The following is a 24567-nucleotide window of genomic DNA, read 5'->3' as shown; positions in this document are numbered from 1 at the left end:
AAAAAAGATAGAGATGTATCAATAATGGCTGTTGATGCTGCAAAGACTTTTACCATCTTGCATGGCCTTTTTATTTTCAAAACTTTGGAAGCTTTCAACTTTCCAGCTGAAATAATATGTTTAATAAAAATATAGCAAAAAATGTACACAAATAATACATTATCTGATGAAATTGCTTTAGAATGGGGCACAAGACAGGGATTTCCCCGCTCCCCCTCCTGTTTGAACTGACAATTGAACCGCAAGCAGAAAGAATTTAGACTCAATGTACGGAGAGCTCAGTGGTGCTGAACGAATCCTCTGTCTATGCCCGTGGACTCCAGCCAAGGCCATCAAACGCGTTTATGCATTGGCTAAAGAGAGGCAGATAACACTCCCTGTCGTACCTAATTCGCCAAAGAAACTGTCACTCAAAGGGATTCCCTCTGTCGCAAGCTGGCTGGTTGCGAAGCAAAGTGGCAATTGCCATCAGTGACAACACTACAGGGTAAAATAGTTGTCCCCCGAATAAATTCTGTCGGTAATTTTGCCTTTTGAATCGGCGTCTGCGTGTAATACAGAAAGGTAAGGCGACATGGGTGTTTCATGTGTTGTGCATAGCTGACAGGCTGGCCAAGTAAAATGAATAGCAATGTTCTGCTGGATGGCTGCGTTCTCATGATGTTTATGTGTAGGTGACGCCGCTTCTGACGTCCTGAATGTTATTGTAGCCTACCCTGTTTCAATCTGTTCTGTTCTTGCTGTTCTCGATGTCGTTTTATTGTCACGTTTAGGCTACCTTGTGGCTGTGGTTGAAACACCAGGTACATGACATGTTGTGAACATCACTGAAACTTATAAGAACAGTGTTGGCCTATTATTAATTCAACAGATCGATCATATGAGCAGAGTCTAGGGGTAGCATAGTGGGCAGTACTCTCTCGTGGACAGATTAAATGGACAGAGGTTGGTTATAGGCCACTATAGTCGGAAATCATGTAATAGCATTGACTTGAGATACACTGCTATAGATAAAGGGGATTAACTGAGCATTAAAGTTTAGATGTTTAGAGACTGAAGCACCAATGTGGAGGGAGACCACACACAGGTGTGTCTGTGTATCTCTCTCTCTCTCTCTCTCTGTGTCTCTGTGTCTCTGTGTGTGTGTGTGTGTGTGTGTGTGTGTGTGTGTGTGTGTGTGTGATGTGTCAAGAATGATGCATGGAATACCTAAGTCAAAGCTGCCTAGTTTCGTAGGATGGATAGGGTAAATTAGTTGTGAGGTCTTTATACCATGCTCCCTGTAATGTGAACCAGAATTCGCAACTAACCTGCTATCAAACCTGGGTTGTCTGAGAAATTCAGGAATGCCTTATCCCATTGAGCTAATGCTTAGTGATTAGGTCTGAGGGCTAAACATATTATTCTGACCACTTCCATTACAATTCTATAAACACTTAAATGTGGGGAGCCTATAGGCTACTGTTGTGTGGCTGTTAGACAGACTGTCTGTTTCCTTTGCCTTCGATGCTCCATCACACGGAGCACATTACACATGAATCGGATTTTATAAGATAAAAGCTGCTTTAAAGTGTTCAGATTAGAGAATACAAGAAAGTGAATAGGTTATTGAGATACAATGCAGCAGAAATAGCTCTTGTCACTGGTCAAGGCACCTCATAACTTCTTAACACTTTTTCTCTTTTCTATTTTGTAGATCATTGCCAATTGCTCACAAATGAAAGATATGTCCCAAAGAGATTCATTAGGATGTAGAGACCATAGAGTTGAATAGAACAGGTGTAGGCTAAATATAATGTAGAATATCATACAATTCACTCTGTTCTCACTGACCTGGGACTGTTCTCTACCTAACACCTTGTGTGTTTCTGTTGATGTGGCATGGATAGGATAGCACTTGCCCAGTGAGTTGGTACAATCAATGAGTCACTGGTGATACCTCGTCCAAGCCATCATTTTAGCTGGTGTGCATGTGTTCCCCCGAGTGCTTACAGCAGTGTGAAAACACCTCTCTCCCTCTGTACAGTGTCATGGTAACTTCATCAGACCCCCGGGGATGTGTGTGTGTGACCTGGAAGTCACTCCTCATACAGCTTCCTTTATCTCCCGTCACAAACAAGGCACAAAACACATACATTGTACTATATAAGATATATCTATTTAGAACTAGTCTCAAAGGAAGATTCTCTTTGATCTGTTTCCAGCTCTACTTGATCTTGGTGAGCGGTGGTCACTCAATGTGTTCACTGATTGAAGTTGAGTTATTCTGATCAGATGAACCTCTCTCTCTCTCTCTCTCTCTCTCTCTCTCTCGTTCTCCTGATTGTTGTTCTCCTGATTGTTTTTCTGCCTACACCGACAAATTGCTGATGCTATCTACGTAATCAAACTCCTCTCCCTTCTGAAGGAGTTTTATATGATTGGTCTAATCAAGTCTGCTGGGTTTCTTGTTTGAATCGTCTGTTCTTTACCTAGTGTTCACAGAATGTCATTCTTAGGGTGGGGAGGCCCATGAGTGATTACTAGGCCAAGGCTATACAGTGCATTCGGAAAGTATTCACACTCCCTTTACTTTTTCCACTTTTGTTACGTTACAGACTTATTCTAAAATATATATTTTTTTTTTATCACATCAATCTACACACAATACCCCTTAATGACAAAGCGGAAACAGGTTTTTAGAAATGTTTTCTAACTTATAAAAACTAAAAAAATATACCTTATTTACATTCGGTATTCAGACACTTTGCTATGAGACCCTTTCCTAAAGTTGATTGGAGTCCACCTGTGGTAAATTCAATTGATTGAGCATGAGTTGGAAAGGCACACACCTGTCTATATAAGGTCCTACAGTTGACAGTGCATGTCAGAGCAAAAACCAAGTCATGAGGTCGAAGGAATTGTCTGTAGACTACCTCAATTGGGCCGGCCAACCAGAGCTCCCACACATTGGCTAACTGGGCTATCTGCATTGTGTCCCGCCACCCACCAACCCCTCTTTTACGCTACTGCTACTCTCTGTTCATCATATATGCATAGTCACTTTAACCATATCTACATGTACATACTACCTCAATCAGCCTGACTAACCGGTGTCTGTATGTTGCCTCGCTACTTTTATAGCCTCGCTACTGTATGTAGCCTGTCTTTTTACTGTTGTTTCATTTCTTTACTTACCTATTGTTCACCTAATACCTTTTTTGCATTATTGTTATAGCCTGCAAGTAAGCATATCACTGTAAGGTCTACCCCTGTTGTATTCGGCGCACGTGACAAATAAACTTTGATTTGATTTCGAGCTCCGAGACAGGATTGTGTCGAGGCACAGATCTGGAAGGGTACCAAAAACTGTCTGCAGCATTGAAGGTCCCCAACTACACAGTGGCCATCATTCTTAAATGAAATATGTTTGTAACCACCAAGACACTACCTAGAGCTGCCGCCCAACCAAACTGAGCAATCGGGTGAGAAGGGCCTTGGTCAAGGAGGGAACCAAGAACCTGATGGTCACTCTGACAGAGCTCCAGAGTTCCTCTGTGGAGATGGGAGTACCTTCCAGAAGGACAACCAATCAGGCCTTTATGGTAGAGTGGCCAGACCGAAGCCACTCCTCAGTAACAGGCACATGACAGCCCGCTTGCAGTTTGCTAAAAGGCACATAAAGGACTCCCAGACCATGAGAAACAAGATTCTCTGGTCTGATGAAACCAAAATTGAACTCTTTGGCCTGAATGCCAAGTGTCATTTCTGGAGGAAACCTGGCACCATCCCTATGGTGGTGGCAGCATCATGCTGTGGAGATGTTTTTCAGCGGCAGGAACTGAGAGACTAGTCAGGATCGAGGAAGAGATGAACAGAGCAACGTACAGAGAGATCCTTGATGAAAACTTGCTCCAGAGCGCTCAGGACCTCAAGCTGGGGGCAAAGGTACCCCTCCAACAGGACGACAACCCTTTGCACACAGCCAAGACAATGCAGGAGTGGCTTTGGGACAAGTCTCTGAATGTCCTTGAGTGGCACAGCCAGAGCCCGGACTTGAACCCAATCGTACATCTCTGGAGAGACCTGAAAATAGCTGTGCAGCAACGCTCTCCATCCATCCTGACAGGGCTTGAGAGGATCTGCATAGAAGAATGGGAGAAACTCCCCAAATACAGGTGTGCCAAGATTGTAGCGTCATACCCAAGAAGACTCAAGGCTGTAATCGCTACCAAAGGTGATTCAACAAAGTAATGAGTAAAGGTTCAGAATACTTATGTAAATTTGATATTTCAGTTTTTTATTTGAATAAATGAGCAAAACTTTCTAAAAACCTGTTTTTGCTTTGTCATTATGGAGTATTGTGTATAGATTGATGAGGGGAAAAATCTATTTAATCAATTTCAGAATAAGGCTGTAGTGTAACAAAATGTGGAAGAAGTCAAGGGGTCCGAATACTTTCCGAATGCATTATATCTCCATGTTCATTTGTAAGTAATGCTTAATTTTACAGTCTGGCATTTACCTTATTGTGTGATGGACACTTTCTGAGACTAACTTCAAGCCTGGTAGTACCAGTATTGTCACACCCTGATCTGGTTCACCTGTCTTTGTGCATGTCTCCAACCCCCTCCAGGTGTCGCCCATCTTCCTCATTATCCCCAGTGTATTTACACCTGTGTTCTCTGTTTGTCTGTTGCCAGTTCGTTTTGTTTCGTCAAGCCTACCAGCTTTTTTTTCCCATGCTACTTTCTGTCTCTAGTTCCTGTTTTTTTAGCTTTCCCATTTTTTGACCATTCTGCCTACCCTGAGCCTGCCTGCCGTTCTGTACCTTTCAGACTCTGCTCTGGACTACTAACCTCTGCTTGCCCTTGACCTGTCGTTTGCCTGCCCCCCTGTTTTTTAATAAACTTTAGTTTCAAAGTAACAATCTGCATCTGGGTCTTTTCCTGAGCCTTGACAGTACGAACTGGCCTTGACGGACCCAGCAGACTTGGACCAGCTTTCCAACACGTCTACTCCCAAGGAGCCACTATTGGAAGGAACGACCCCAGCCACCCCAGTCATAAACTGTTCTCTCTACCACTGCATGGCAAGCGGTACTGGAGCACCAAGTCTAGGACCAAAAGGCTTCTCAACAGTTTTTCCCCCAAGCCATAAGACTTATGAAAGGGTAATCAAATGGCTACCCAAACTATTTGCATTATTTGCTGGAGCAAATCTGTGGGTTGTCTGTCAGACAGCCTACCGCGACGGTAACCTCCCAGCCCCTCAGTGACCCAGTTGTTAGCAGCGTGGCCTCACCGGCCACCCTGGATTCCCGAGAGCTCCGCTTACCACCCCTGGAACCGTTTGCTGGAGAGTTGGGAATTTGTGTTCTCTCATCATCGAGATGCAGCCCTCCTCTTTCCCCTCAGACTGCTCGAAGACTGCTCGAAGATAGCGTATCTCATCACGCCGATGTCTTAAAGGGCTCTCGCCTGGGCTACGGCCGTGTGGGAACAACAGTCAGCCATATGCTGACTGTTGGAGGAGTTTGTGGCAGAGGTGAAGAAGGTTTTCGATTCTCCATGGTCCAGGAGAGAGACTACCCGGAAGTTACTCCAGATTCAGCAAGACTCCTGCAGTGTGGCAGCCTATGCAGTGGATTTCCACACGTTGGCAACTGAGAGTGCCTGGAACCCGGAATCGCTGTTGGACACGTTCCTGCACGGAGTATCGGTGGAGGTTAAGGACGAACTAGCAGCCGGTGAACTACCGACGGATCTTTACCATCCGGATCAATGGATGGCTACAGGAACGCAGGAAGGAGAGGGGATCCGATTCCACTTACCCACCCAAGGATTCCACCTCGCCTCCGAGGCATCCCAGAAGTCCCCGACGTCTCCGTTGCCGAGAGGACTCTTGAGTTCCCCCGAGAGTCTCCGAAGTCTGCTGTCCCTAGGTGAACGTCTACACAGGCTTCACATGAAGAGTTGCCTATATTGAGGGACTACTGGTCATTTCATGTCCTCCTGTCCACTTAAAGACCAGGCTCACCAGTAGGGGTGAGTACTCTGGTGGGCAATACGGATAACTTTTCCTCTCCCCTTACTTGCACCGCTTTCCACGCCATCCTGCTGTGGGGGAACCTGTCGTAATCTCTCAGTGTACTCATTGACTCTCCAATAAGAGTTTTATGGACGCTACCCTGGTGTCCAAGCTGGGCTTCCCCACTCAGCCCCTCTCCATTCCCATGGACGTTAGAGCACTGGACGGACGCTCTATAGGCCGGGTCACCCACAATAAGTTTCCTCAGGTGCCGTGGTTTTGGGATTCTCTTGGCTCCAGTGACACTATCCCAGCCACTGTTGGTGCCATCATGGGCCGGAGCCTGTTTTTACCACTCCCATTGCCTGAAGTCAGCGCAGCCTGCCCCGGGACATCTTCCAGGGGGCTCGGAAGTTGCTCCGGACCTCTCCGCCATTCTCGCGCTGTACCAGGACCTCCGGAGGTTTTCAGTAAGGCCCGGGCCACTTCACTTCCTCCACACCGACCCTATGACTGCCGGATCGACCTTCTCCCAGGCACCACACCGCCCAGGGGACGACTGTACTCTCAAATCAAATCAAATTTTATTTGTCACATGCACATGGTTAGCAGATGTTATTGCGAGTGTAGCGAAATGCTTGTGCTTCTAGTTCCGACAATGCAGTAATAACCAACGAGTAATCTAACCTAACAGTTCCAGAACTACTACCTTATACACACAAGTGTAAAGGGATAAAGAATATGTACATAAAGATATATGAATGAGTGATGATACAGAACGGCATAGGCAAGATGCAGTAGATGGTATTGAGTACAGTATATACATACACTGGGGCAAAAAAGTATTTAGTCAGCCACCAATTGTGCAAGTTCTCCCACTTAAAAAGATGAGAGAGGCCTGTAATTTTCATCATAGGTACACTTCAACAGACAAAATGAGATTTTTTTTCTCCAGAAAATCACATTGTAGGATTTTTAATGAATTTATTTGCAAATGATGGTGGAAAATAAGTATTTGGTCAATAACAAAAGTTTATCTCAATACTTTGTTATATACCCTTTGTTGGCAATGACAGAGGTCAAAAGTTTTCTGTAAGTCTTCACAAGGTTTTCACACACTGTTGCTGGTATTTTGGCCCATTCCTCCATGCAGATCTCCTCTAGAGCAGTGATGTTTTGGGGCTGTTGCTGGGCAACACGGACTTTCAACTCCCTCCAAAGATTTTCTATGGGGTTGAGATCTGGAGACTGGCTAGGCCACTCCAGGACCTTGAAATGCTTCTTACGAAGCAACTCCTTCGTTGCCCGGGCGGTGTGTTTGGGATCATTGTCATGCTGAAAGACCCAGCCACGTTTCATCTTCAATGCCCTTGCTGATGGTAGGCTTTGTTACTTTGGTCCCAGCTCTCTGCAGGTCATTCACTAGGTCCCCCCGTGTGGTTCTGGGATTTTTGCTCACCGTTCTTGTGATCATTTTAACCACAAAGGGTGAGATCTTGCGTGGAGCCCCAGATCGAAGGAGATCATCAGTGGTCTTGTATGTCTTCCATTTACTAATAAGTAAATTGGTGGACCAATTCAGTTTGTCCGTGATGTGTAAGCCGAGGAACTTAACTTACTACCCTCTCCACTACTGTCCCGTCGATGTGGATGGGGGGGTGCTCTCTCTGCTGTTTCCTGAAGTCCACGATCATCTCCTTTGTTTTGTTGACATTGAGTGTGAGGTTATTTTCCTGACACCGCACTCCGAGGGTCCTCACCTCCTCCCTGTAGGCTGTCTTGTCGTTGTTGGTAATCAAGCCTACCACTGTAGTGTCGTCTGAAAACTTGATGATTGAGTTGGAGGCGTGCATGGCCACGCAGTCGTGGGTGAACAGGGAGTACAGGAGCGGGCTCAGAACGCACCCTTGTGGGGCCCCAGTGTTGAGGATCAGCGGGGTGGAGATGTTGTTTACCTACCCTCACTACCTGGGGGCGGCCCGTCAGGAAGTCCAGTACCCAGTTGCACAGGGCGGGGTCGAGACCCAGGGTCTCCAGCTTGATGACGAGTTTGAAGGGTACTATGGTGTTAAATGCTGAGCTGTAGTCGATGAACAGCATTCTCACATAGGTATTTATCTTGTCCAGATGGGTTAGGGCAGTGTGGTTGCGATTGCGTCGTCTGTGGACCGATTGGGGCGGTAAGTAAATTAGAGTGGGTGTCAGGTAGGGTGGAGGTGATATGATCCTTGACTAGTCTCTCAAAGGGGATGATGACAGAAGTGAGTGCTACGGGGCGGTAGTCATTTAGCTCGGTTACCTTAGCTTTCTTGGGAACAGGATCAATGGTGGCCCTCTTGAAGCATGTGGGAACAGCAGACATGGATAAGGATTGATTGAATATGTCCGTAAACACACCAGCCAGCTGGTCTGCGCATGCTCTGAGGACGCGGCTGGGGATGCAGTCTGGGCCTGCAGCCTTGCGAGGGTTAACACGCTTAAATGTTTTACTCACGTAGGCTGCAGTGAAGGAGAGTCCGCAGGTTCTGGTAGCGGGCCATGTCAGTGGCACTGTGTTGTCCTCAAAGAGAGCAAAGAAGTTTTTTAGTCTGTCTGGGAGCAAGACATCCTGGTCCGCGACAGGGCTGGTTTTGTTTTTGTAATCTTTTTTTTGCCAAGCTGTAAAAACAGCACTGATCACATCCCATGTGTGCTTTTAAAGCAGACCCACTCATGTACCTAACCAGGCCTGTAGAAATACCCAGATTATGTTTCTTTGGCTGGGGCTCCATGACTCAGAGCAAGGGAACATTGTGTGTGTGTGTGTGTGTGTGTGTGTGTGTGTGTGTGTGTGTGTGTGTGTGTGTGTGTGTGTGTGTGTGTGTGTGTGTGCGCGCGCGCAGAGGCGGACTGGTGATCTGGTGTTTCGGGCAAATGCCAGATGGGCTGGTCCATTTTTAGCCCAGAGTGCCTGTCTCACTTGTTTTTCTCTTGCAAAATTATTACTATCTCAAATAATGTAATAGGCCAGTGTGTGGAAAATGCCAGAGATAATTTCTGGTGTGTGTGTGCGTGCACAAGAGGGGTTATAGCAGTGGGGAGATTTGGGTCAGTCCTTTTTGGAAATGTGAAATGTTTGTCCCACAGATTCTAGAGAGGCCTGTCTCTCTGTTACTAAGGCCCACAGCCGCTATTGTCCCTGTCCTTTCACCGCTCAGCTCTTTATTCTCCACAACCGCACATCTCAATTATCACACAGGGGAGCTTTGTGTGGCCAGAGCCCTCCCTCCGTGTGTGTGTGTGTGTGTGTGTGTGTGTGTGTGTGTGTGTGTGTGCGTGTGTGTGTGCGTGTGCGTGTGTGTGTGTGTGTGTGTAAAAGAGAGAAAATTACAGACACACACACACACACACAAGCAGACCAAGACTAAGAGAGAGAATTCAGAGAGGGAGAGAGAAAAAGACAGTGGGAGTGAGAGAGAGACAGTGAGAGAGAGTTTTAGTCAAAGGAAGAGGAGGATCCCTTTCATAGAAAGCATTTCCCCGAAGCTACCTGGTGTTGTGAGCTGCAGTACCAGTGCTTCTCTCAAGAAAAATACATCCTCTCATACAACTGGTAGCCTACATGTAGGGAGAGTGGAGTGCACTTCAGACCTGCGTTACGTGTTGTGGAGGGATTCTTCCATTATAGTTTTCGCAATTGTTATTGCAGAGTAAACGAAGAGGATCACCAGAGCTTGGACCAGCCCTCCACCACCAACCATCCTAATGGATCCTTAGCCCCTGTCTGCTGCTATTTGACTGGTGAGTTGAATATCTTTTACAGGCTCGTGAATAAGTATTTTTACCATGTAGTTCTAATTTGATATTGCCTACACCATACAGAAAGGTAGCGTCATTTAGCTAGTGTGTATGTATGTATGTATGTGTCAGTGTAGGCTGCTGAGGGGAGGACGGCTCATAATAATGGCTGGAACGGAGCAAATGGAATGGCATCTAACCATGTGTTTGATACCATTCCACTGATTCCGCTCCAGCCATAACCACAAGCCCATCCTCCCCAATTAAGGTGCCACCAACCTCCTGTGGTGTGTGTGATTTAAACTCAATGAAGCAATGTGTAATTGTGAACACAGTGCTCTGCTCTCTCTTCACATTCACCAGTTAATACCTAATCCAGAATAGAGATGCGCACAAATATGCTCACTGTCCATTGCCAAGCAACCAAGTGGAGTTGTCAACCTGACCCTAAACACAAACATTTCCCATTTTATTTAACCTTTATTTAACTAGGCAAGTCAGTTAAGAACAAATTATTCTTATTTACAATGACGGCTTACCCCGGCCAAACCTGGACAAAACTGGGCCAATTGTGCGCCGCCCTATGGGACACCCAATCACGGCCGGATGTGATACTGCCTGAATTCGAACCAGGGACTGTAGTGACGCCTCTTGCAGTGCCTTAGACCACTGTGCCACTCGGGAGCCCATCGATTTACTGATGTCACCTTTTAGGTACTCTATACACTCAGGTGTATCAGCTGCCAATTACAATTCATAAACAACACCTTTCGTGTGTGTGTGTCTGCACGCTCACATAAATGGCTAATATCAAATCAAAGTTTATTGCTCAGTTTAGCAGATGTTATAGCAGGTGCAGTGCTTGTTATAGCATAATTATACTTTGCGGAGCAGTGTTCGCTTTGTGCTGTAAAAGCGGAGCCCTCTTCTCTCTTGGCGAGTCCTTTTTAGTCTGCCTCAGATCAATCGTTAGATATTCATGCTAGAGAGACACAGAAAGGCAGAAAGGTGTTTGAAGGCTGGACAGATGGGAGAGGTCACAAAGGGGAATCTCTTTGATTTGCTATGCTCCACCTCCACTGCTTCCCCTTAATAGACATTGAATAGGGGAGCTCCTGGCAAGACGAGGGATATTCTGTTTTGAGAGATCATGTGTCTTAATGAGGTGTTTATATAAGATCATGATTATGCACATTTAGATTGGTACTTGCTGCGGAATCGATCAATCGGTATTTGTAGAAATGTACTATAGTTGTATATTCTGGAAAAGCAAATGTAGATAGCAAATGCCTGGAATTGGACTGAAAACCTGCATACACAGGCGTCCCTCCTCTGTTGACGTTTGTCTGTCGGTGATGGTGTATGGCTATTGGCCGGTCATGTCTGAGATACATCGGTGTAGGATTAGAGAGCAGTGTGGTTGTGTGAGAACAGTAGTGTGTCTGGTGTTTGGGCTGAGGATAAAGGACCTAACCCTTTGCTATGATGGAGAGGATCATGCTGCATTACAGGTTATTATAGTGTGGGTGGGTTCTCAGACCGATGAACTCAAGTGTGCTCACCTTCAAAGATTCAAACCCTCTTTACTCCTCTCGCTCTCTCTCTGTCTGTTTAGTGCATCCCTCTGATACGTCAGCTGAAGAGTGCGTTGTGATTCATTCTTAATAATCACAAAGTAGGCCCTATAATCTGTTTGGCATTTCCCATACACAAGTTAGGCCTAGTCTTGGACTAAAAAAAGCATTATCAATGGAGAATCTCAATTAAAAGTTCTTAATTGGGAAGGCTAATCTGTGTCAGGCAAACTGGCCCTATGAGCATAGGTTAGACCCTTGGACATGACACATGACAGTGGTGCTAAGTGAGTTAGTCCTAGGTTAGAAAACCTTGTTTCCCTTTACCATCCATAATAAACACATTAATGAGTGTAAAGCTACCTCCGCCTCTGCTCCAGGGACATTGTTAGAGCTTTCAGAACAAGGAGTTATCACCTAATCACAAACATGTACAGATGCACACGTGTGAATGAATTAGCACAGACACACGTGCACAAATTCGCCTGCGCACACACACACACACACACACACTTGTCACCTAATCATCTCCTGAAAACAAAATATGTTCTAATCAGTTTGTGAGTGTGTTTGAGTGTTCACACAGGTAAGCAGACATACATTAACACTTGTCCACAAGTATGTACACATATTCTGTATACTACCCTCACACACACACACACACACACACACACATGCTCACACACACAATGAATAAAGCCGGGATTAAAAGATGTAGCAACTGTCTTCATTAATCCCTGCACCAGTGTTTTAGAGAGAAGAGACGAGAGAATGGGAGAAGAGTTAATGTTTCAACTGAGTTCATTGTTCCAATTTACATTTTTTTAAAATCTTTATTTAGCTAGGCAAGTCAGTTAATTAACAACAAATTCTTATTTACAATGACAGCCTACCAGGGAACAGTGGGTTAACTGCCTTCTTCAGGGGCAGAACAACAGATTTTTACCTTGTCAGCTGAGGGATTCAATTCAACAACCTTTCGGTTATTGACCACTAGGCTACCTGCCGCCCCAAGAGATGGAGAACTTTGTGGGGTGTTTAAGGAAGTACCCCATGGCAGCACCTTAACGTTCAGCCATATTCCTTTCCTCCCTCCCCCCTCCTCCACCACCTGTGGGCTATTTATATCTCAGGGAATCAAAGAGCCAATTAAAACGCAGCTGCACTAATGAGAGAGCCAGCAGACTGAGGTGAACTGTTGTTCACTCTAAGCCATCCTCTGTTTCAAAGAATGATCTAGAGCAACAAGTTGGGCTTACAAACAGTCTGGGGTTAGCTTCCTTGAGCTATGGGTCAGAAACTGTCATCAACCGCCTTGGTTAAGGGAGTGTTCAAACTGCAGTCCATCGACGGTCTGGAGAGACGCACTTGCCTGTTTTGTCTCGCTTAGATCTGCGGTCGTCTGGACATTCGGTCAACAGAAAAGTTCTCTACATGAACTCTATGTATAAAGGTGAGATTCACACTTTGCTCTTCGCTTTTAGTTTGGTTTTGGTGAGATCATGAATAAAATAAAAGAAGTCTGTGTTTTTGCAGCCCAGAAAATGGGTTTTATAGACTGGATTGAACAGGGCTCTGGGTATTCCCCTCATGATAACATTATGTTCTGTGTGTTCTCCCACAGGTGGTGCTTTGCATCAGAACCCCCTCCAGCCATGAGCTACCCCCATCCTAGGCATCCTGGGTAGGATGACGGCCGTGTGCCCCTCTGGGGTAGGCCCTGCTGGGGCTACGGTGGGGAGCTCCAGGGGCTCTGGGGCTGGGAGTACAGGCGGTCAGGACAGGAGATATGCCCGCTGGAGCCGTCAGGACAGCTCAGACATCGCTACAGATGATGAGGGGGTTCCTGCCCGCCAACTCACCCCCCTGGAGAGGCTCAACCTCGACATGTGCCAGGACGACAGGTAGAACCAGGACGCCCAACGCTCTCTTAGAACACAACAAGAAAGAAAATTAATTGTCATGTATTGTTTTTTTGGATCCTTTGTTAATGATGATTATTTGGCAACCCCTCTGGTAACCCCACTGACAGGGTGGTCCGTGAGCTCACAGTGGGCCGACGTATCGGCTTCTACAAGGTCCGCGGGGAGATCGGCTGTGGAAACTTCTCCCATGTCAAACTGGGGATCCACGCCCTCACCAACGGTAAGGAAGACCCCTGCCAAGCAGCAAACACATTAGCTGATGTTTAACATAACAGACACAGCCCTGCTGTACTGTAGATGCTCACCAAACCTTTGAATCTGTTAAATTATTCAATTCATTGACCAGTAAAAGTGAGAAGATATATTTAGGCCTGGCCAATCTTCACTAAATATGCTGGCTTGAGTTGAATAGTTCTCGGAAAATCCCAGCTCCTCTGCTCCAGCAAAGTCTCAAACCACAGTGATGACTGACTAGCTGTTTTCATCAATGAGCTAATAATACCGTATCCTTAGATAGCTGTTTGCTAATGAGCCAGTGGTTTGGGCCTGTGGTCGGAATCAGCCACAGCGAGACAGCTTGTCTGCTGCCCTTGAAAAGATGGATTGATTAGAGATCTCGTGTTTCCCTAGCGACGGCTGGAATTGCTGCATGCTTCATCAAAGACTGTATGTAGTGTGAGTGAGTGTGCGTGTGTGGTATCGCTTGCTTAGTCCGACAAAGCAAAATGAGCTCCGGGGCTTTTTTAAAGGCTGTCACTGAAAGCTGTGGCAGAGCAGAAAGAGAGACTAATACCAGTCTTAATTAATTATGCATGTCAAAGCACAATTAGATATCTCAGCACCATCACACCGCTTAGGGACACCGCTTAGGGACCTTTATATTATTAATTCATTTCTGCTATTGATATCAAGTATGGGTGCTGCAGGTGAGGTCAGGGTGGTCAGAGCTGTTTAAGATGAGCATGGCCTTATTTCTATTACAGCATATTGGATGACTGTCATTCATATTCCATTCACCCGGCTCAATGTAACATTGATAGGTTTAGGCTACTACATGATATTCAAATGTTCCTTGAACCCATCATGAGATTGATACATCCTAGCCTATGAATGAAAGTTGACAACGTAGGTGCACAGGTCAAGAGACAAATTAGAGTAATCAAAGACAGACAGTGACACATTCAATACCGCCTTGAACACTCTTGCGTGTATCTAGCTGACCTAGGGTGTAATTATCAGTCCAGCAGTTGCAAACAAGAGTTTCTGTTGGACAAATGCAGGTATGTTATCCCCATTTTGTTCTGTTTGCTTCTGTTTAAGAAAAGTTAATCAACCGATTTGATCACCGCAAACACAGTTCACTTTCATAGAAGCCACATACAAATAGTATGGTTGCTCATTGTGTAATTTCTTCTTGCATTTACTCGCTCTCCTCCTCTCAACCTTTTCCTTCGCTTGTGGACTTCAGTGCCTGTGACCAGGTGACAAAACCTTTCCAAGCCAAACCTTCACACCATAATCGCTAACCACTACACACACAGCCTACATCATTGTCGACATATTAGCTAACGTCATAGTCAACATAGCTAGCTACTAGAACTAACATGTTAATAAACCAACTACAATCATGCTGTACAGTGCCGGCAGATAAAACAGTTTCACCGGCGAGCCCCAGTGGCAATAAAATAATAAAATCAAAACCTTACCTTGACCTTACCCTGAGTTCCAGTGTTGGATAGCCATAGCCAGCTAGCTAACATAGCATCCCTCTCTGTTAGAGCCAGGTGTTTGAATCGGCTAAACTAGCTAGCTGCATTCGCTAGCCAAGTAAGTGAAAGTGAGAAGAAAATAAAATCGAAATAAAGCTAGCTCTTAAATTAAATCAAATCGAGAGAGAGAGAGAGCACATTAGTAAGGTTGGGCACGTATGTTGGGCGATTAGGCCTGGCTCACAGATGGCGTTCCATCTGACCACCAACTCAATGGAGTTGAGGTCAGGGCTCTGTGCAGGCCAGTCAAGTTCTTCCACACCAATCTCGACAAACCATTTCTGTATTTACCTCGCTTTGTGCATGGATACATTGTCATGCTGAAACAGGAAAGGGCCTTCCTCAAACTGTTGCCACAAATTTGTAAGCACAGAATCGTCTTGAATATTATTTTATGCTGTTTGCATTAAGATTTCCCTTCACTGGAAATAAGGGGCCTAGCCCGAACCATGAAAAAATCCTCAGACCATTATTCCTCCTCCAACAAACTTTACAGTTGGCACTATGCATTGGGGTATGTAGAGTTCTCCTGGCATCCGCCAGACCCAGATTCCAGATGGTGAAGCGTGATTAATCCCTCCAGAGAACGCATTTCCACTGCTCCAGAGTCCAATGGTGGCGAGCTTTACGCCACTCCAGCCGACACTTGGTATTGCGCATGGTGATCTTAGGCTTGTGTGCGGCTGTTCGGCTATGGAAACACATTTCATGAAGCTCACCGACGAACAGCTCTTGTGCTGAAGTTAGTGTTGCTACCGAGGACAGACGATTTGTACACGCTACGCACTTCAGCACTCAGCGGTCCCGTTCTATGAGGTTGTGTGGCCTACAACTTAGCGGCTGAGCCGTAGTTGCTCCTTGACGTCTGTGCCCAAACAATTTGAGCTTCTACTTTTAAAAATCCACCTTTCCAGAAACAAGTCTCTCACCGTTGCCAATTGCTATAGACCACCTTCTGCTCCCAGCTGTGCCCTGGACCCATATGTGAATTGATTGCCCCCCATCTATCTTCAGAGCTCATGCTGTTAGGTGACCTAAACTGGGACATGCTGGGACATGCTTAACACCCCGGCCAACCAGGATCTCAGCGATCACTGTCTCATTGCCTGCGTCCATAATGGGTCTAATCGACCTGGCCCGGGTATCCTGGAAGGATATTGACCTCATTCTGTCAGTAGAGGATACCTGGTTATTCTTTAAAATTGCTTTCCTCACCATCTTAAATAAGCATGCCCCATTCAAAATATTTAGAACTAGGAACAGATATAGACCTGGTTTCACTCCAGACCTGACTGCCCTTGACCAACACAAAAACATCCTGTGGCGTACTGGATTAGCATCAAATAGCCCCCGCGATATGCAACTTTTCAGGGAAGTTAGGAACCAATATACACAGGCAGTTAGGAAAGCATAGTCTAGCTTTTTCAAACAGAAATTTGCATCCTGTAGCACAAACTCCAAAAAGTTCTGGGACACTGTAAAGTCCATGGAGAATAAGAGCACCTCCTCCCAGCTGCCCACTGCACTGAGGCTAGGAAACACTGTCACCACCGATAAATCCACGATAATTGATGATTTCAATACATTTCTCTATGACTGGCCATGCTTTCCACCTTGATATCCCTACCCCAGTCAACAGCCCTGCACCCCCCACAGCAACTTTCCCAAGCCTCCCCCATTTCTCCTTCACCCAAATCCAGATAGCTGATGTTCTGAAAGAGCTGCAAAATTCCTACAAATCAACCGGGCTAGACAATCTGGACCCTCTTTCTAAAATTATCCACCGCAATTGTTGCAACCCCTATTACCAGCCTGTTGAACCTCTCTTTCGTATCGTCTGAGATCCCAAAAGTTTGGAAAGCTGCCACGGTCATCCCCCTCTTCAAAGGGGGAGACACTCTAGACCCAAACTGCTACAGACCTATATCTATCCTACCCTGCCTTTCTAAGGTTTTCGAAAGCCAAGTTAACAAACAGATCACTGACCATTTCGAATCCCACCGTACCTTCTCCACTATGCAATCTGGTTGCCGAGCTGGTCATGGGTGCACCTCAGCCATGCTCAAGATTCTAAACGATATCATAACCGCTATCGATAAAAGACAATACTGTGCAGCTGTCTTCATCGACCTGTCCAAGGCTTTCGACTCTGTCAATCACCACATTCTTATCGGCAGACTCAACAGCCTTGGTTTCTCAAAGGACTGCCTTGCCTGTTTCACCAACTACTTCTCAGACAGAGTTCAGCGTGTCAAATCGGAGGGCCTATTGTCCGGACCTCTGGCAGTCTCTATGTTGGTACCACAGGGTTCAATCTTCAGGCCGACTCTTTTCTCTGTATACGTCAATGATGTCGCTCTTGCTGCTGTTGATTCTCTGATCCACCTCTACGCAGATGACACCATTCTGTATACTTCTGGCCCCTCTTTGGACACTGTGTTAACTAACCTCCAGACGAGCCTCAATGCCTTACAACTCTCCTTCCGTGGCCTCCAACTGCTCTTAAATGCAAGTAAAACTAAATGCATGCTCTTCAACCGATCGCTGGCCACACCTGCCCGCCCGTCCAGCGTCCCTACTCTGGAGGCTTCTGACTTATGTGGACAACTACAAATACCTAGGTGTCTGGTTAGACTGTAAACTCTCCTTCCAGACTCACATTAAGCATCTCCAATCCAAAATTAAATCTAGATTCGGCTTCCTATTTCGCAACAAAGCATCCTTCGATCATGCTGCCAAACATACTATCCTACTGATCCTTGACTTCGGCAATGTAATTTACAAAATAGCCTCCAACACTCTACTCAGCAAATTGGATGCAGTCACAGTGCCATCCGTTTTGTCACCAAAGCCCCATTTACTACCCACCACTGCAACCTGTATGCTCTTGTTGGCTAGCCCTCGCTTCATATTTGTCGCCAAACCCACTGGCTCCAGGTCATCTATAAGTCTTTGCTAGGTAAAGCCCCGCCTTATCACAGCTCACTGGTCACCATAGCAGCACCCACCCGTAGCACGTGCTCCAGCAGGTATATTTCACTGGTCACCCCCATAGCCAATTACTCATTTGGCCGCCTTTCCTTCCAGTTCTCTGCTGCCAATGACTAGAATGAACTGCAAAATTCACTGAAGCTGGACACTCCTATCTCCCTCACTAACTTTAAGCACCAGCTGTCAGAGCAGATCACTGCACCTGTACATAGCCCGTATGTAAATAGCCCATCCTACTACCTCATTCCCATATTGTTATTTATTTTATTTATTTTGCTCCTTTGCACCCCAGTATCTTTACTTGCACACTCATCTTCTGCACATCTATCACTTCAGTGTTTAATTGCTATATTGTAATTATTTTGCCACTGTGGACAATTTATTGCCTTACCTTCCTTATCCTACCTCATTTGTACACACTGTATATAGACTTTTTCTATTGTATGATTGACTGTATGTTTGTTTATTCCTTGTGTAACTCTGTTGTTGTTTGTGTCGCACTGCTTTGCTTAATCTTGGCCAGGTCGCAGTTGTAATTGAGAACTTGTTCTCAACTAGTCTACCTGGTTAAATAAAGGTGAAATAAAAATAAATATAAAAATCGTTTCCACTTCACAATAGCAGCACTTACAGTTGACTGAGGCAGCTCTAGTAGGGCAGAAAATTGATGAACTTGTTGGAATTTGTTGGAAAGGTGGCATCCTATGACGGTGCCACGTTGAAAGTCACTGACCACTTCAGTAAGGCCATTCTACTGCCAATGTTTGTCTATGGAGATTGCATGGCTGTGTGCTCAATTTTATACACCAGGCAGCAACGGGTGTGGCTGAAATATCCAAATCCACTAATTTGAAGGGATGTCCACATACTTTTGTATATTTAGTATAGAATTTTTCTAAAAAGGGTAACTTTTTTTTATTGTTTCACTATTTTTAATTGTATTAAATTCACTGAGGAGGATGGTCCTCCCTTTCCTCCTCTGAGGAGCTTATCCTCCCCAAAGCCAAATCTGAACCAGCTTCACCCTTCTCCTAAATAGGTTCAATTTGATGTTTTCATGTTCTTTTTGTTCTCTACAACCTACACAGTATGTGTGATCATAATTTCCGTTTGGTTATTTCTGCTCTGTCCTGTCGTCTCATCAATAGTCGAATACGACTTTTCAAGAAAGTACTTGTTGAAACGAGTAATACTTATATTTGATTGTTTTAGAATAGGCTATAATCAAGAAAATGTGTTTCCATGAAAATCAAGCTCTAACAAATTAGTTAGTTGCCTCAGAGAAAATTGACAATATACAATAGCATACAAGAAAGCAATATCATAAGCCTATACAGTGCCTTGCGAAAGTATTCGGCCCCCTTGAACTTTGCGACCTTTTGCCACATTTCAGGCTTCAAACATAAAGATATAAAACTGTATTTTTTTGTGAAGAATCAACAACAAGTGGGACACAATCATGAAGTGGAACGACATTTATTGGATATTTCAAACTTTTTTAACAAATCAAAAACTGACAAATTGGGCGTGCAAAATTATTCAGCCCCTTTACTTTCAGTGCAGCAAACTCTCTCCAGAAGTTCAGTGAGGATCTCTGAATGATCCAATGTTGACCTAAATGACTAATGATGATAAATACAATCCACCTGTGTGTAATCAAGTCTCCGTATAAATGCACCTGCACTGTGATAGTCTCAGAGGTCCGTCAAAAGCGCAGAGAGCATCATGAAGAACAAGGAACACACCAGGCAGGTCCGAGATACTGTTGTGAAGAAGTTTAAAGCCGGATTTGGATACAAAAAGATTTCCCAAGCTTTAAACATCCCAAGGAGCACTGTGCAAGCAATAATATTGAAATGGAAGGAGTATCAGACCACTGCAAATCTACCAAGACCTGGCCGTCCCTCTAAACTTTCAGCTCATACAAGGAGAAGACTTATCAGAGATGCAGCCAAGAGGCCCATGATCACTCTGGATGAACTGCAGAGATCTACAGCTGAGGTGGGAGACTCTGTCCATAGGACAACAATCAGTCGTATATTGCACAAATCTGGCCTTTATGGAAGAGTGGCAAGAAGAAAGCCATTTCTTAAAGATATCCATAAAAAGTGTTGTTTAAAGCTTGCCACAAGCCACCTGGGAGACACACCAAACATGTGGAAGAAGGTGCTCTGGTCAGATGAAACCAAAATTGAACTTTTTGGCAACAATGCAAAACGTTATGTTTGGCGTAAAAGCAACACAGCTAAACACACCATCCCCACTGTCAAACATGGTGGTGGCAGCATCATGGTTTGGGCCTGCTTTTCTTCAGCAGGGACAGGGAAGATGGTTAAAATTGATGGGAAGATGGATGGAGCCAAATACAGGACCATTCTGGAAGAAAACCTGATGGAGTCTGCAAAAGACCTGAGACTGGGACTGAGATTTGTCTTCCAACAAGACAATGATCCAAAACATAAAGCAAAATCTACAATGGAATGGTTCAAAAATAAACATATCCAGGTGTTAGAATGGCCAAGTCAAAGTCCAGACCTGAATCCAATCGAGAATCTGTGGAAAAAACTGAAAACTGCTGTTCACAAATGCTCTCCATCCAACCTCACTGAGCTCGAGCTGTTTTGCAAGGAGGAATGGGAAAAAATGTCAGTCTCTCGATGTGCAAAACTGATAGAGACATACCCCAAGCGACTTACAGCTGTAATCGCAGCAAAAGGTGGCGCTACAAAGTATTAACTTAAGGGGGCTGAATAATTTTGCACGCCCAATTTTTCAGTTTTTGATTTGTTAAAAAAGTTTGAAATATCCAATAAATGTCGTTCCACTTCATGATTGTGTCCCACTTGTTGTTGATTCTTCACAAACAAATACAGTTTTATATATTTATGTTTGAAGCCTGAAATGTGGCAAAAGGTCGCAAAATTCAAGGGGGCCGAATACTTTCGCAAGGCACTGTATCTAACTGTTTGCAGATTTGTCTAGGCTTCTACAGCTCTTTTAAAACTACGTCCTGGGATTTGGTCCCGGAGACAGTCATAGGCTTTAGCTGCTTGCTCTGGTGCACCCCCAGATAATGGGTGGAGATGCCCAGCAGTGTTACATTTAGTTAGGAAGTTTGCGATTTGTTTTCTGTGTTGCCAGGCACCATGCGGAGTGTTGTATGTAATCCTGTTCATTCAATTATAGCCATGGAGGTAAAGGAGAAGGCTGGGGGACAACGGATTGAGCTGAACCCCAGACATCAGATAGCTCTCCTTGAGGTCAACTCCTGCAGGTTCTCCTTATTCCTGCAGTAAAGGAAGCTAGCACCAAGCACACACTGATGGCCAATGCAGCAGAACAAGCAAGCTACTTCGAGAAAAATCTGCAGATACTCGCCTTTGGATAGGCTAGCTAGCTATGCGTTTTGAATCGCTTTGGTTAGATCGCTGTAAAGCACATCCTCTTGCCACAAGTGTTAAGTCAGGACTTGGGCATTTCCCGAAATATTTAACCACATTCCACAACTGATATTGAATATACATATCCCATTATCATAGTGACAGAATGAAACCGAAAAGTATGAAAAATGTCAGTCCTTATTATGACATCATACTTGAGAAAGCCACCTAGTTTGGAATAGAATGTAGAATGCACTCGTTTCATCGGCCACATAACTTGCTTATGCACACAGATATGCTAATGAAGTGTGTGTTGACATCGACAAAGTATTGCACAGTCTTTTCAATCGAGAATAAAACACCAAAAGCTAAAATAGCCTTACTCCTTCTCTCAGCCTCTTCTTTTTGGTACTAACTTCTATGTTTAATGAACATGTCCCTCTGTCTGTTCTCCTTCAGACAAGGTGGCCATTAAGATCCTGGATAAGACCAAGCTGGACCAGAAGACCCAGAGGCTACTGTCCAGAGAGATCTCCAGCATGGAGAGACTACACCACCCCAACATCATACGTCTCTACGAGGTCGGACACACACACACACACACACACACACACACACACACACACACACACTGTTGATAAGGAATGAGTTACACAAAACCTGGTCAGAAGCTAAGATCATCAGTGCAATGCACTTAAACAGAGTTTATCAGAAGACAACTTGACCATCCTCTCTCTGCCTTCCTGCCGGGTGACAGGTGGTGGAGACATTGTCACGGTTACACCTGGTGATGGAGTATGCTGGTGGAGGAGAGCTCTACACCAAGATTAGCATGGAGGGGAAACTGTCGGACATCGACAGCAAGATCGTCTTCTCTCAGATCCTCTCGGCTGTCAAACACATGGTATGGCCCAGGGCTGAAGTCCTGCTTACATACACTTTTCAGTGTAATCATCAGAGCCCACCCAAATAAATATTATGCAGTCTCTTTTCTTTTCCGTTGTGCAACATTGAATGTAATTTAAAGAGTATGAGATGTATTTAAGGTACATATCGGTATGTTAACCAGATAAATCTTTGACCCACCCCACAGCATGACAACAGCATCATCCACCGTGACCTGAAGGCAGAGAACGTGTTCTACACCTGCAGCACCTGCGTCAAGGTGGGAGACTTCGGCTTCAGCACGCTGAGCCGCCGCGATGAGACCCTCAACACGTTCTGCGGCTCCCCGCCCTACGCCGCGCCTGAACTCTTCAGGGACGAACACTACCTAGGCGTCTTCGTAGACATCTGGGCCCTGGGCGTCATGCTGTTCTTCATGGTAACAGGAACCATGCCCTTCAGGGCGGACACGGTGGCCAAACTGAAGCGCTGCATTCTAGAGGGGGCCTATGTGCTGCCCTCCTGGGTACAGGAGCCCTGCCAGAGGCTGATCAGAGGCATCCTCCAGCCCCAGCCCTCAGACCGCTGCAGTGTGGAGCAGATGATGGGCTGTGAGTGGCTGCTGCCTATAGACTTCCCTCGGGCCATGGAGCCCTTTAAACTGGACCCGTCCTATCTGGCCGAGAGCACGCCTTCAGAGTTGGAGGAGGATGAGGCGGAGGTTAGGGAGGCGCTGGAGATACTAGGGATCACCCCGGAGCATATCTTAAATAATCAGGGGAAGGACTGTAGGAGTTCTGTTACGGGCGTTTATAGGATTCTGTTGCACCGTGCGCACAAGAGGCGGGCGGTGGAGAGCATGCCTGTGGTTACACATGTGGTCGGGTCCAGCGTGAGTAAAAAGGACCGGCTAAAGGCGTACCACAGCTTACGGCACACCTCCAAGCTCTGTGTGATTCTGTGACGAAAAGCCTTCGCTCCTATAGTTGAACTTTTGTTGTAGTTTTTTTTGTCAATAAAGTAAACATTTATGTGACTGTGAATGAGGAATGAGGTGGTGAATTTTAAATCAGTACAACGTCTGTCTTGAATGTTTATCGACAAAATGTTAACCGCTGATAAATGTTTTTATTTAAATCCTAAAGTTGGGATTGATGTTAGGATTTGTTTTATTTTTAAATCAGTCTCTGTGAGAATATACTTTAGCCTGGGTGACTGTCTTCTTCGACTTTATCTTACCAGACAAGGCAAAAATTGTTCATACGGTCATCCAGCAGATGCTTTTCTCCAAAGTGATATACTGTTAACGCATACGTATATTCATATGACCTCAAGCAGCAATAAATCCTATACAACTCTGGTGTATAGCGACTGAGGCTTGGTAAAACCAGATGTAGCATTGTGGAATGCAGAAAGAGTCAAGCATCCAGGCTAATGAGAATGAAGAATGTGATGATTTGAATTAGAAATCAGGAGGTGATTATCTCTCGAATGTTTTATTGCACTGTTTTTGAGAGACTTTTTTTTTTCTTCCAGTTACATGCCATCATGATTCTAGACATTTTCATCTCCTATTTCATAAATGCATGTTATTTTTATTCATTTTGCATATGATATCCTATCACAGTGCTTCCCAAACTTCTCCTTGAGTACCCCCAGCCAGTCCACTTCTTCTTTGATGTATTTCAGAACTAGCATAGCTGATTCAAATGATTACCTAATCATCAAGCCCTTCATTTGTTGAATCAGCAGTGCTAGTTCTGGAATACATAAAATAACTGGGGTGGCTGGGGGTACTCGAGGAGAGGTTTGGGATGTCTATATCTCTGTCTGTTTTTGCTTTTTGTGCTATCATGCTAACTCCTTGTCACTCCTTGTCATGCAAAACATGTTTGGCTTGACAATAAGCAATGGAGTTGGCAAGAGCACAAACAGATCTGGGACCAGGCTAGATATCAGCAGGTAACTGGTTGAAAGGAACACATTGGCCTTATTGGCCTGGTTGGGTTGACGGTTATTTGTACACCTTACCTGTCAACGCCAATAATTTGATTTTCAATTGTTATGATGCCATATTACTGCCCAATATATATTTTCAAAATATTAAATAAAATGCTGAAATACTTTGTTGTCCTGTAATGTTTTGATAAACGTCACATGTCAATGTTCATTACAAAACATATTTTTTCTCATCTAGGGTTAATGGGTTTATATTATGGACAATAAATGGTGACTGTATCTGATAAGAAACAACCCT

At 44.9% G+C, this 24567-nt stretch overlaps 2 protein-coding genes across 4 annotated transcripts in view; both read left to right on the top strand.

The window, feature by feature from the left end:
- The window catches only part of LOC139411161 (cAMP responsive element binding protein 3-like 3 like), an 80912-nt gene that overhangs the window by 46598 nt on the left and 9747 nt on the right, over nt 1-24567 (top strand). Inside the window, exon 1 of one of the 2 annotated variants that reach the window (XM_071157067.1) lies at nt 21635-21646. The exons of the other annotated variant lie outside the window; for it this stretch is intronic. The gene's annotated coding sequence lies outside the window, so the exon portion shown is untranslated. Of the gene's footprint in view, nt 1-21634; nt 21647-24567 lie in introns of those variants that run through there. 2 annotated transcript variants of the gene reach the window in all.
- Nucleotides 453-24434, top strand: LOC139411162 (NIM1 serine/threonine protein kinase a). 2 transcript variants are annotated; one of them, XM_071157068.1, is made up of 7 exons: nt 453-564; nt 9698-9789; nt 12985-13264; nt 13393-13505; nt 21885-22006; nt 22183-22329; nt 22519-24434. In XM_071157068.1, exons 3-7 carry the CDS (start codon nt 13050-13052, stop codon nt 23272-23274), a joined length of 1353 nt encoding a protein of 450 aa, XP_071013169.1. In that variant the 5' UTR covers nt 453-564; nt 9698-9789; nt 12985-13049; the 3' UTR covers nt 23275-24434. The 2 variants fall into 2 exon arrangements, with proteins under 2 accessions (XP_071013169.1, XP_071013170.1); XM_071157069.1 differs by lacking the exons at nt 453-564; nt 9698-9789 and having other exon boundaries at nt 12969-13264; nt 22519-23463.

The sequence above is a fragment of the Oncorhynchus clarkii genome, chromosome 6, assembly GCF_045791955.1.
Source record: "Oncorhynchus clarkii lewisi isolate Uvic-CL-2024 chromosome 6, UVic_Ocla_1.0, whole genome shotgun sequence".
Classification (NCBI taxonomy): Eukaryota; Metazoa; Chordata; class Actinopteri; order Salmoniformes; family Salmonidae; genus Oncorhynchus; species Oncorhynchus clarkii.
This window is presented reverse-complemented; position numbering and strand designations above follow the sequence as displayed.